This window comes from Pelobates fuscus, chromosome 12, assembly GCF_036172605.1.
Source record: "Pelobates fuscus isolate aPelFus1 chromosome 12, aPelFus1.pri, whole genome shotgun sequence".
NCBI classification, from domain to species: Eukaryota; Metazoa; Chordata; class Amphibia; order Anura; family Pelobatidae; genus Pelobates; species Pelobates fuscus.
In genome coordinates this window covers 33,636,762-33,649,820 of record NC_086328.1, presented here as the reverse complement: position 1 = coordinate 33,649,820, position 13,059 = coordinate 33,636,762, and the positions used below count along the sequence as shown (strand labels likewise).

Here is a 13,059-nt window from a genome sequence, read left to right as displayed (position 1 = left end):
TTTTCTGCGATTCTCACTGTGAAAATCACAGTGAGAAGACGCTGAACGTCCATAGGAAAGCATTGAGTAATGCTTTCCTATATGAGCGGTTTGAATGCGCGCGTGGCTCTTGCCACGCATGTGCATTCGGAGCTGAGAGGCGGATCGGGACGGAGAGATCCCCAGCGCCAAGGGAGCCCGGCGCTGGAGAAAGGTAAGTGCTTTAGACACACACACACACACACTCTCATGAACAGACGCACACATTTACTGACAGACACACACTCAGTGACAGACGCACACAAACATACTCAGTAACAGACACACACACTAACACCAACACACTCTAAAACTAACACACTCACTAACACTAACACACTCACTAACACTAACACACTCACTAACACACACTCACTCACACTCACTCACTAACACACACAAACTAACACAAACTAACACTAACACACTCACTAACACACTCACTAACACTAACACACTCACTAACACACTCACTAACACACTCACTCACACTAACACACTCACTAACACACTCACTAACACACTCACTCACACTCTCACTAACACACTCACTAACACTAACACACTCACTAACACTAACACACTCACATTAACACACTCACACTCACTCACTACCACTCTCACTAACACACTCACTAACACACACACACACACACTCACTAACACACTCACTAACACTCACTAACACACACGTTTTTTCTGTTTTTTTTTTTTAATTTAATCCCCCCAGCCTCCTTACCTGTGTGAGAGCTGGGGGGATTCCCTGGGGTCCAGTGGTGTTGCTGGTCACCCGGCTGGCGGGCGCGTGAGGGAGCACTGTCCCCTGGGTGCTCCCTCTTCAGCTCCCTCGCGCGCAGCGTACTGATGCCGGAGCCGCAAGATGACGTCATCTTCCGGCTCCGGTTTCAGTACGGCGCGCGAGGGAGCTGAAGAGGGAGCACCCAGGGGACAGTGCTCCCTCGCGCGCCCGCCAGCCGGGTGACAGCAGGGCCAGCCTCGGGGGGCCCGGAGGTGGCCGGCTCCTGGGCCCCCCAGCAGAAGAGGCTGGCCCTGTGGGTACATACCGGGTCGCAGGGGCGGCCGGGCCCCCTGGTGGGCCGGGCCCGGTCGCAGCCGTGACCCCTGCGACCCTGGTATGTACGCCACTGAATCGGACAAAAAGGCTGCTGATAATCAGTATCGGCTTTGGAAAAATGATATTGGTCTATTCCTAAAGAATAACTTGTGGGAAACTTTTGTGCATAGTGTGGGGAAAACCAGCAATTTATGCCCGAAGGCCAAGTCTCGTAAAATTTGGATGGAAAAGACTCGTAAAAGAGATAGAAAAATCATTGTATAGAATCTGCAAGAGGTATATTTACCAGCTTATGTGATAATGTGTACTGCTGATGTGATAATGTGTACTGTATGGTACAGGTAAATAGCTTTTCTGCAGCTAAATATCTGTCAGCTGTAACACTGTAGCTATGGTACATGCAACCTTTCAACATACCTTTAGGAAATATTACATTAAGTATATTCTAGAGTATTGGTTCTTGTATCTTCCATGGTGACATTCTAGGTCCTACATTAGAAGGCTACAGCCAAATGTGATACCTTAAAATTGGGCATTCTATGGGTAAATGATACATGGAACATGCTACATCACTGGTGGTCTCACCTTAAAACAATCTGTTGTAGAGCTAGTAACACATTTTTTAAGGAAAAACAATATTTGAAATCTTGTTTTCATATATTTAACTTTATTTGCGAAATAGCTAGACGACGAGGTATATGCAGTGTTAGGGGTGTCTAACATTCACCAAGTTTATTATTGAGGGTAGATAAACAACATCTATTTAGTATTGCTGAGAATAGAATCTGTCATGTTCTGCCGAAGGACACTCTTCTTTATTTCTTGTTGGCAAAATGGTTTCTGCGAACGGCTGTACAGCACATTTTAAAAAAGGAAATCCATGCCCACTCTGGAATAGTTAGACCCAAGTACAACTGAAGGAAAAATACAAGAATGTTACAACATTTTCAAAATTATTATCATATACAATTAGGTGGAAGCAAAACACTATGGACTGGCAAGAGGAAATGGGCTACTCCAATTGATCTTGGTAGATTAAAGGGACACTATGGTTACCTGAACAACTAGGGCTTAATGTAGTTGTTCAGGTGAGATCTAAAGCTCCCTGCAGGCAATCTAATGTAAACACTGTATTTTCAGAGAAGCCGCACATGCGCACAAGGGAGCAATGACCAAATGGAAGCGTCTGATTGCTCCCTGCTCGCGCCCGCCTATTTCGTCATTTTGACTAAATAGGGGGCGCGGCTTCACAAGGCTCCTGGCGCTGGAACCATGGGAGTAAAATCCTCTGCCTGTAGTATCCCTGTCCTTGGTCAAAAATAGGTCCCCCTTCCTTGTTTGCAATAAAAATGAAAAACCAAAAACTAAGTTTTACTCATTTTTTTTCCCCACTGGTTTTTACCTCATCTGCAAGGTACTCCTTACACAAATACAAGCCCCTTAATCCTCTAGCAGACTATGCAGAGCAGAAAGTGCCACTGATTGCACTCCTCTACTGCTTGGAACTCCAGAGCCCATGACTCCAATTCATAATAAACATATTTTTTATAGCCCTCATGCACCCATTCACTGCAGGAAACAACTTATCTGTGTATTAAAATTCACATACTACATAATTCATGAGCTATATGCCATCAACTGACTGTTGACACCCTGAAGTGAACATGGAGCATAGACAGGAGATCTGTCTATCAGTTCATTCTCTCACAATTTCTTCATATTCTTACACTGATCAGCCACAACATTAAAACCACCTACCTTATATAGAGTAGGTCCCCCTTGTGCTGCCAAAACAGCTCTGATGCATCGAGGCATGGACTAGTGTCCTGTGGTAGCTGGCACCGAGACATTAGAAGCAGATCATTTTAAGTCCTGCTAGGTGGCGCTTCCATTTACTGTATTTGTTGTTTAAACACATCCCACAGATGCTCAATTGTATTGATATCTGGGGAATTTTGAGGCTAAGGCAACACCGTGATCTCTGTCATGTTCCTAAAATCGCTCCTGAACAGTTTTTCCAGTGTGACAATGTACATTATCCTGCTGTTGTCTTTAACAATTTCTAGGTAGCTGATATGTGTCAAAGTAACATCCACATGAATGCCAGGACCCAAGGCTTCCCAGCAGAACATTGCCCTGAGCCTAACACTACCTCTGCCAGCCTTCCTTCTTCCCACAGTGCTTCCTGCTGCCATCTGTTCCCCAGGTAAACAATGCACACACAACTGGCCAGCCACCTGATCTAAAAGAAAATGTGATTCATCAAACTAGGCAGCCATCATCCATTTCTCCATGGTCCAGTTCTGATGATCACAATGCCATTGAAGGTGCTTTCGGCGGTTGTCAGGGAACCTCATGGGCAATATGACCAGCCTGTGTGTTCTGACACTTTTCTATCATGGCTAGGATTTTTTTTTTTTTATCAATTTTAGCTACAGTAGCTGTATGTGAGAATGGACCAGGACGGGCTAGACTTCACTCCCCACATGCATCAATGAGCCTTTGGCACCCGTGACCCTGATGCTGGTTTACCGGTTATCCTTCCTTGTACCACTTTTGGTAGGTACTAACCACTGCATACTGGGTACTCCCCACAAGACTTGCCATTTGAAGATCTCTGACCCTGTCATCTAGCCATCACTATTTGGATCTTGTCAAAGTCACTCAGATCGTTTCACTTGTCCGTTTTTCCTGCTTCAAACACAGGAAATTCACGAGCTGACTGTTCACTTGCTGCCTAATTTATTCCACTCCTTGTAACAATATAATCAAGTGTAACAAAATAATTAATATTATCTTATCAATATTATTCACTTGACCTTTAAGTTTTTTTTTTTGTCAGACTGAAGTGACCATTACCCGCAGAGAATAGAGATAAAATTAACAAATTGGAAGCAGAGGTTACATATACCGGACCTTAGAGTGGCTGGGGATAACGTGATGCCCAAGATAGGCGAAAATTGCAAAGTAGAAAACAAGATGAGGTCAAGGATTCTAGAAATACACATAAACGAATAGACAAGGAGAGGTCAAGGATACCAGTTAATAGAATAGCCAGAACAAAGCCAGTTGAAAGTCAGTAACATGAATACAAACAATCTCAGAACGCGCTCTCAGGTAACAGAGACCATGACATATCTCAGGAAAAGGTAAATATGTAAAGAGTGAAGCTAAACATTATTGGACAGCATCATCACATTGCGCCAAATCACATGAAGGGATGTGAAGGCAGGAAGTGAGTAGGAGGAAGAAGGGAAAAGGAAGTCTCTCTTTCCCTGGTGTTTATAGCCCCAGAGCTTCTTGCCACTGCGTAATAGCTGTCTCACCCAAACACTTGCCTTGGTGAATGTCACGGCTTACCTTAGTTGAAGTCCAAAGTGCAGAGATGTTTTGCTCACCCTTGCAGATAAACACAGCCCGGTAACCAGATAAGAAGCTACCTGGGCTGTGAATCTGTGCATGGAAGCTTAGGCAGGAACAGTAACCGGGTACGAGGAAACAGACAAGGGCAAATCCAGAAGAGTAGTCAGACACAATTCCAAAGGTCAGGGCAGGCTGCGAACAGGCAATAACAAAGACCCAGAAGCAGGGGTCACAAGCCAAGTCAGTATTAAGCAAACAGGAAACATGAAACAACGGACCAACACTGCCCTTAGGGAAAGGCAGTGTTATATACCTAAGATAATGATTAATCTGCCGGATAAACAAGGCTATGTCAACAAGTACTGAAGTGGCTCAGAGGCAGGAATGCAGGCTTAGGATGCAGAAGGACCCAGGTTCATTTCCCCTGTTGGGCGACCATGTCTGGTCATCTGTATGCACGGTGGGAACTGTGACAGTGAACTTGTTGTTGCCACAACAAGTCACACTTTTATACCTGGGCACCTTGGTATCTGTACCTGAGCAGGTAATGTAATTAACAGCCAGATACCTTGGCATCAAGGTACAAAACATACAATAACTTGGGTTCCTGTGCCCACATCCCCACACAACCAGTGTACCCAGAAAGCATGTGTCAGAGCACCCACTCTGTCTGAAAAGCGCCAAGATGTGACGTGGCAAGATCAACTTAGGTGAAAGTTTCAGCGGGTTGTGGCTAGCCTCTGATTCGGCGCATAGTTCCATGATGCTGGGTAGAAATGGACAGTCACCTTAAATGATGGCGCTTTTGGTCGGTACATGGAGCTTCCTCAAGTCCTTGGAGTTGCTGGATACCTCGAGCCCTCTAGCACCCCTCCACAAAGTACCCTGATTGATGGTCCTGGGAATGAGAGCGCCATAGTCAAAGTTTTACCGGACTGCGTACCGTGATCCAATCAGTAGTTCCTGGCGATTAGTGGGTAGCTCGCGGTCAGGCACACCATGTGTCTCAGTGGCTCCCTGGCCAGCTTTTGTATGCTCCTGGGCTGGGGAAGGAGAGCACTGAGCTGGAAGGCACTGCTGGAGGGGGGAAAACTGTAGTGATATAGTCCTTTTAGGAGAAGGTAGCGGCTGGGAGACATGTACCTGTCCTAGGTTACCAGTCTGTCACATAAACCAAGGGCGAGCAAATGGTAATTGCCCAGATGTGGTGGAACTACAACTTCCATAATGCTTTGACAGTGTAAAGGCTGGCAAGGATCAAGGTAGTTGTAGTTTTGCAGCATATAGGGATCTACCTTTTGCCCAGCCCTTTTATAAATTGTTGCTCTGAATGTCACTATCAGTCACCTCCATTTTCCACTTTTCTTTACTTCTAGTTACCTGGAGGGAGTGAGAATAAGATCCTGTTGTCCTTCGGCATAGTCCTATGGTCCTTACGGCTTGATAGGCAGTGTCTTTAGCCAGAGTAACCAGTATCGACTTTCTCTTAAAAAATTTACACATTGGACTTGACATGTTCGTAACCACAACAAATGGGATCAGGCTCTGTATAAAAATTCCCTTCTTAGAGTATTCGTGGTATAAAGCTTCAGTTAAATTGTCCAGGTAAGTCTGAAAGCAAGAGAACCATTGATGGTTAATTAAGAAATACAATTAATGGTACAACCAGGTCAATTTAAACACTTTTATGTTGTTTATTTGTATTACACTACTCCTTCAAAAACAAATATTTTCATCCACATTTCCTCTTGAAGATGGAACAGTATGCTTCACACTTTATTGTAGTTTAATTATAAACTTTAGCAAATGGTAAATGGGGCTAAACAGATAAAGGGTGTTGGAAAAATGTTTTTTCAACTATTGGCCCGCAGCTCTTGCAACCAGCAGGCAAATAGTTAAAAAAGCATATGAGGGTCAATATTCAATTTTGTAGGTTGGTGCATGTCTAATAAACAACTAAACAGCCAGCAGCCATTGGCTGCTTTCTGTAATAAAAGACTAGTGACTGATGAATGTAATTTACAGGGGTGGCTGACCCAGGTCACTGTCCATCCCCTTGTACCCCTATGACATTCTAGCCCCGACCCCCACCGGCAACAGTGGGAGCCATTAATAAGATAATAAACATGGAAGTGTCGTCACATTTATTATGTAAATAAAAATCTGCTGACTGAGTATGGGTCAGCATACCCCATAGAACATATATCAAAGAAAATCTCAGGAACTCACTGTGATACGTTTAAAGCAGCTTTAATGGATCTGCAACGTTTCGACCTGTACCCAGGTCTTTCTCAAGCAACCCTTCATACTAGAATATTATCCTTATTGGCCTTTTCTCATGCTTTGAAATCTCAGTCAGAGCGCTCTGATTGTTTGGCTTGAAAGTGTTCTGACAGGAAAATCTCACTTCTCTGTGATCTGTTCCCCCCTCCCTCGTTCTTTATTATGAAGCCTCCACCAGTGCCAGATCCCCCTTGTATGTTAATGACAACAGGGCAGCAATAGTTGGCCAGTTATGAGTTTATTATTGCAGTGAATAGTGAAAGGCTGTTTACTGTTTAGTAGACATGCCCCCACCTGTAGCATGGTGGTTGGGGGCATGAGGGAGGTTTAAGATCTCCCTTATACTAATGTGCAGGTGATATTGGCCCCAATGGGCTTTTATTTAATTTATTTTTCATGACTGCTTACCGGAGTAGGATTAAGATCTCACAGAGAGCCTATGCAGGTTCCCATTCATTTTTCACATAGGGATGATAAAGGGGGCAAAAAACAATATCCTTGTTCTGTCGCCCTTGTCTAACCCTAGGTTACCTGAGGCCACTTTATAGTTAATCCTGCTCTGGTGCTTGCAAAGCACATTTACCATTGGTTTCATTTCAAACAGCTGTCCCAGGTACGGCTGCTTAAATTCTGGCTGAAACTAAATCCAGTTTAGATAAAAAAATAAACAACCAGAAATATTTGATATTTTTTTCGATTGTTTTGGCTGAGAGATAAGTTGGTTATTGTTGCATCACCAAAAGTTAGTCTCTGAAATGTGGTTTGTCTTGAGTGTGTTCCCTACGTATGTGGTCTTGTCCTGCACCTACTTTGAACTTGTTTTTAATTCTTTATTTTTTGTGTGCATGTTAAAACAGGTAACATCTTGCCTTACTATGCCACAATAGCAATAGCAGGTCAGTTAGGTACAGTGGAATTGACATGGCATATGATCTGACAGCACATTTTTTATATTGATATCAGAGTTGCAACAGTTATGTCAAAAACAGGAGATGTGGTTTTAAACTATAGAGTAAAATAATTCAAGCATAGTCTCACGTGAGATTAATTATTAACTATTAACGTTTACACCAGCATTAACGTCGCCTAGGATCCTTAACATAGGAGGTTTGATAAGAGGGTTAGCTGAGTATAGTAAGTAGTAAACTTTTCAGAAATATAGCAAAAAATATTTTATATTGTACCAACTGAGACATATCTGGAAGACCTAATCCAGTTTGCAATCACAGCACGTTGCTCTCGAGGAAACCTTAATGTTATATTATACAGCAATCCATTCCTTCTTTTGGTTTACCTTGTTTGACAAAGTATAGCTAAAGAGCAGCTAAGTGTATACAGGTCAGTTTAACTATCGGATGTTTAAAGGGGCTTTATTTATGCCCTAGTTTTAGTTACAGTTTAGAAGTGTATAAAAATACCCCGGATATATATAAAAAAAAAAGGGTATCATATTGACAAACATAAATTAGTTCAAAATGATTCCAAGTACATGCTAATGTATTGTTGAAAGCTTTGTCTGCTAACGCCGTTTACTGACCCACATTGATAGCATGGCGAATGATGGCTGGATAATTTGAAATAATTATAGTAACAATACAGTGAATCGTATAGTGAACAAGTTGTAAGCGTAGTTAAAAGAGACTAAATTAGCCTAACTAGTGGAGGCAATAGTGTGAAGTGCCCAGGCATGCAAGTTAAGGAGGAAGAGAACAATCTTTAGTATGTAAGATATGATTGCCTCATGTTACACTTCGTGTGTACCCAATATAGTGGGTAAGCCGTTTGTGATCTGTCGCCTGCTGGGTTAATATACCTAGCCTGTGTAGTTACGTTAGTAACGCCCGACTTATGCCTGTAACCTGCTATTTCTGAGCCGAGTATCGTTTGTATGTCTGTGTCCATCTCAGTTGATGCTCGTGTGTATATGTTAGTGTGTAAGGAAGGCTGGCTCTAGCGGTTCTAAATTGACTTGCTGGTCAGCCAAAGGTTATTGCTTAGCCGAGAGGTGTGACCTAGGTGGGCAATGAGCCTAAACTTGTACAAAGCTAGGTATGGCAAACAGTTAATTTTGTAATTTATCAGCTAGGCAGGCAACGCTATTCTGAAAGGTCAAACATTGAAAGAGAAAAATAAAAATGCAATACTATAAAGAAAATGAAACAACAGCAAAGACTTTTTCTCCTTCCATAGGCAGTGTGGTACAAAGAAATACAGTGGGAGATGTTGGGCGCTTATCTGAGCTGTGGTGACAAGTGTCCCGAGCATCCGGTGCCTACCGGAGGCTTAGCGGTTTAAAGGCCCTTGTGTGCACGGACTGGCAGCATTCTAAAAGTCAGGGAATTACTTCGGCCGTCTATGTAGGCGCTTTGGAGCTGGCTGTGGTTTGGGGTCCGATGTGGCGGTCGAAACTGCCTTGGCCTTTGGACGGGTAAAGAGGTGGTACTATGTGCTGCTGCGGCCACTGTGTCCAGATGACCCCTCAGTGCTTTGTGGCGGGTCAGATTCGCCTTGGGGTTAGTGATGGCTTTAAGAGGTGACTGCCGCATAGGAGACCGGCGTGGAGCCCCGGGGAATGAATGTCGCAGATTTATCCGGGGTCCAGGTATGGATAGCCGGGGTATTGTTGGGTGGCCCGCCCTGGGTGGCAGGGTCATACTGTACCCCCAGAGTGTGCATCAGGGCCTGGGCTTCTTGTATGTCCTGGATGATGTGCGTGGTCGACCCGTGTATCACCGTCAGTGCCCTGGAGGATCGCCATCGGTATTCGATGTTTTGGCGCCGTAATGCTGTGGTGAGAGGCTGAAGCGACCTGCGCCAGGCTAGGGTGCCTCCGGATAGGTCCGGGTAGAACTGTAGTTCCATGTTTTCAAAGTGAAGGGGGGTTCTTCCCCTTAGGGCAGAGAGGATCGCCGCTTTTTCTTTTCCGCTTCGGAGGGTGAGGATTACATCCCTCGTGGCTGTTGTTGGAGCGTTGGCCGGTTTGGGGACCCTAAAAACTCCTTCTGGGGTCGGCATTGCGGCTTGTCTGCGTATCAGGATTGCTGGCAATAGGCGCCCCATTACTGTCGGCAATTCTTTATCAGGGATTTCTTCAGGGACCCCCCTAATCTTAATATTGTTCTGCCGTCTGGAGTCTTCCTGTGCCGCGAGGCGGCGTTCATGCTGCTGGTTCTGCTTTTGTAGATCCAGTATAGACTTTTGTAGTCCGGATAAGTCCTGGGCCTGGGCTTGTGTGGTCTCTTCAAGAGTGGTGATGCGGCCTGTCAGGCCTTGTATGTCCGCGCGGAGCGCGGTGACATCTTCGTGGATGTGCCTCTGTAGGTCCGCTAGTAGGGTTTTAAGGACCGCTGTGGTGGCCCGCTCCGAGTCTGTACCAGCTCCCTGCTGCTTCCCTCCCGGTTTACGATGTGGGGTAGGCATATAAACGTCCCCCAAATCATCAGAGAGGTCCTCGGAGAAGTCCGAGCATCCGCCGTGCAGCGCCTCCATGTTGGATTCGCTGCCGCCACGTGTTTGCCTCCACATTTCCCCTATTGTGAGCCCTGGGGTGGGCTTAAGTGAAGTCGCTTTCTTCCCCCTTTTCCCCATAAGGTCTCGGGGTATTTACTGTTGGTTCGGGTGGAAGGGGTTCTGTTTAATGTCGCTTATCGTCGTTTTCCCTACTTTGAACTTGTATCCGTAAATTAGTCTGTATGGAGAGAAACAAAGCTGCAGATGCAGGGAATGCAGCTTGGGATTGAAGACCAGTCACATGTTGGTGTTGTTTTAAAGAGCTGTTCTCTGAGAGAACCTTCCTCACCATATACATATATGTTTCCATATAAGTCTATTTGTCTTAACAGATTTTCTTTACAGGTTACCTGCTTATGTATTAAAATATCCATAGTCAAATAGTAGATACACAAAGTTACCTTGGAAGCAGCATATATAGAAGCTTGAGGGCATATAATGCGGGCAGTAGCAGAGGACACATTGATAATTGCTCCTTTCTTTCGCTGTACCATACCCGGCAGCACTATGTGCAGCATCATAGTGGTTGCAGCAATATTGACATTGACGATCTCCCAAATTTTATCCTCTGGAACATCTGTTACATACTGGGGGTACTCATAGCACACCCCAGCGTTGTTCACCAAGATACCGACATCAACATCTTTCAAGGCCTCCTTAATGGCAGGAAACACTTCCCGGCCCTTGTTGAAATCGGCCTCTATGAAGCTGGTTTTAACTCCATAGGTTGTAGCAATGGACTCAGACACCATTTGTAATTTATCTCTATTGCGGCTGATCAGGATGATATTTATGCCAAAGCTTGCCAACTCTTCCGCGTATGCTTTCCCAATACCATCCGTGGCCCCTGAGGGAAAAATAAGCAAAAAAAAAAGGTTTAGGAGTGAGTGGAACACATTTAATAGTTTACATTTTAATAAGGCAATTTTTCTAACCAAATATAGAAGTATAGTTTGGGAATTATGTTGATCCTTACTAGTGATACCAGATTTGAATTAAAATTAAAAACCAAATAACATATTCTCATGTTATGCAATTGATCTATTAAAGTCATCCACATAAATTGGCTTATTGAGTACTTAAGCAAAACAGAGATACGTTGTTATTGTTAACTTGCCATATACAATTCTTCTCTTGTTGCACACTTACCAGTCACAACAGCCCACCCTCCATATTGTCTGGCCAGGAAGGTTTTACTGAACATACGGATTCTGATGTGAAATCTGATTGCACGGTAACAGCCGCATAGCACATAAAGGCCTTTCTGAGCAGTGTACAAGGCTCCCACTACAGCTAGAAGTTCCAAGTGGTTACGGTAAGCATGTAATACCTCCTCATACAGTGGTGATAAGACCTTCTTCATAACAGCCACAAGTTCCATAATTCTGCTGTAGTTTGTATCTGAAATTACACCAATCCAATGTGAGTTGCAAGAAATGCAAAATTGATATAATTTAATTTTTCAACTTGAGTCACTCTCTTCACAACATGACTGTAGTGCACTCTCCAACAGCCACCAATGATGTCCATGACAGACCACTCATATTTCAGCTCTAAACACTCCTTGCACCCTATGCCCAATGTTTACTTTTCCTTCTGGCTGCAATGCCCATTAGATAAGTCAGTATTACCAATTGAATATTCATGCACAAATACATGGCCACCTGCAGCTGAATTATGCATTATGTCCAATGAGTTTTGACTGGGGTTTCGGAGGGCCTATTTCACAGAACCAGGCTGCAGCTCTCTCTTTCCAGGCAGGTATCGTCTCCTCTGCATTTGCCTCTTCTGTTCCTCTCCCAGGCAGGTATTGACACTTCTGCCTACACTGTCTCCAAATACTGCCTTTATGAAAACACTTGTGGCTCGCAGACCCAGCTCTTTTTTAAATTGTACCTGGAATCAGGGACCAGTGCAGCCAGCAGGTCCAAAAACTCTGTTAGTGGGATCCCTCCACAAACCAAACAGGACACACAATTCCCAGTGGAACTAACACACTTTACTTTATTTTAGACAAGGACTAGCCTTTGTTGAATTGTCCTTAAATGTGGTGAAATGCATATAAATATAAAAAAACACACATAACTTGAAGAGAAAACCAACATGATAATGCATCAAATATATAATACAATCTTTCTAACTAATGGAAAAACAGAGACATACAGATATTCTGAAAAAGCCCAACCTTGACCCCAACTCCCCATCCAACTACCGCCCTATATCGCTACTGCTGTTTGCCTCCAAGATCCTTGAGAGAGTTGTGTATGTGACATTGACAGACTTCCTCGAATCCAACTCTCTCTGCTTGACCCACTTCAGTCTGGATTCCTCGCTCACCACTCAACAGCTGTGACAAAAGTATCCAACAATTTAATTGCTGCTAAATCTCGTGGCCATTACTCTATCCTAATTCTCCTTGATCTTTCTACTGCCTTTGACACTGTTGATCATCAACAGCTTCTTCTCATTCTCTGTATTCTCGGTCTACGAGATACTGTTCTCTCCTGGTGCTCCTCCTACCTCTCCCAGCACTTTTTCAGTGTTTCTTTCTCTGGCTCTGCCTCTTTTCCCCAACCCCTCTCTGTTGTCGTTCCCCAAGGTTCTGTCCTTGGTCCCCTACTGTTCTCCATCTATACTGCCTCCCTTAGTTAACTCATCAGCTCCTTTGGCTTCCATTATTCTTTATATGCAGATGACTCACAAATCTTCCTGTCCTCTCCTGATCTCTCTCCGCCCATCTTGACTCGTGTCTTTGACTGCCTCTCTGCAATTTCCAACTGGATGGCTGCTCACTTCCTTAAACTCAACCT

At 44.2% G+C, this 13,059-nt stretch overlaps 1 protein-coding gene across 1 annotated transcript; it reads right to left on the bottom strand.

Annotated features, from left to right (window-relative positions):
• Positions 1 to 1,871: 1,871 nt before the first annotated feature.
• On the bottom strand, positions 1,872 to 11,630 carry LOC134578466 (inactive hydroxysteroid dehydrogenase-like protein 1). Its single transcript, XM_063437466.1, has 4 exons — positions 11,399 to 11,630; positions 10,651 to 11,096; positions 5,837 to 6,067; positions 1,872 to 2,007 (listed from the first exon to the last, which is right to left on the bottom strand). Exons 1-4 carry the CDS (start codon positions 11,628 to 11,630, stop codon positions 1,909 to 1,911), a joined length of 1,008 nt encoding a protein of 335 aa, XP_063293536.1. The 3' UTR covers positions 1,872 to 1,908.
• Between the last annotated feature and the right edge of the window lie 1,429 nt (positions 11,631 to 13,059).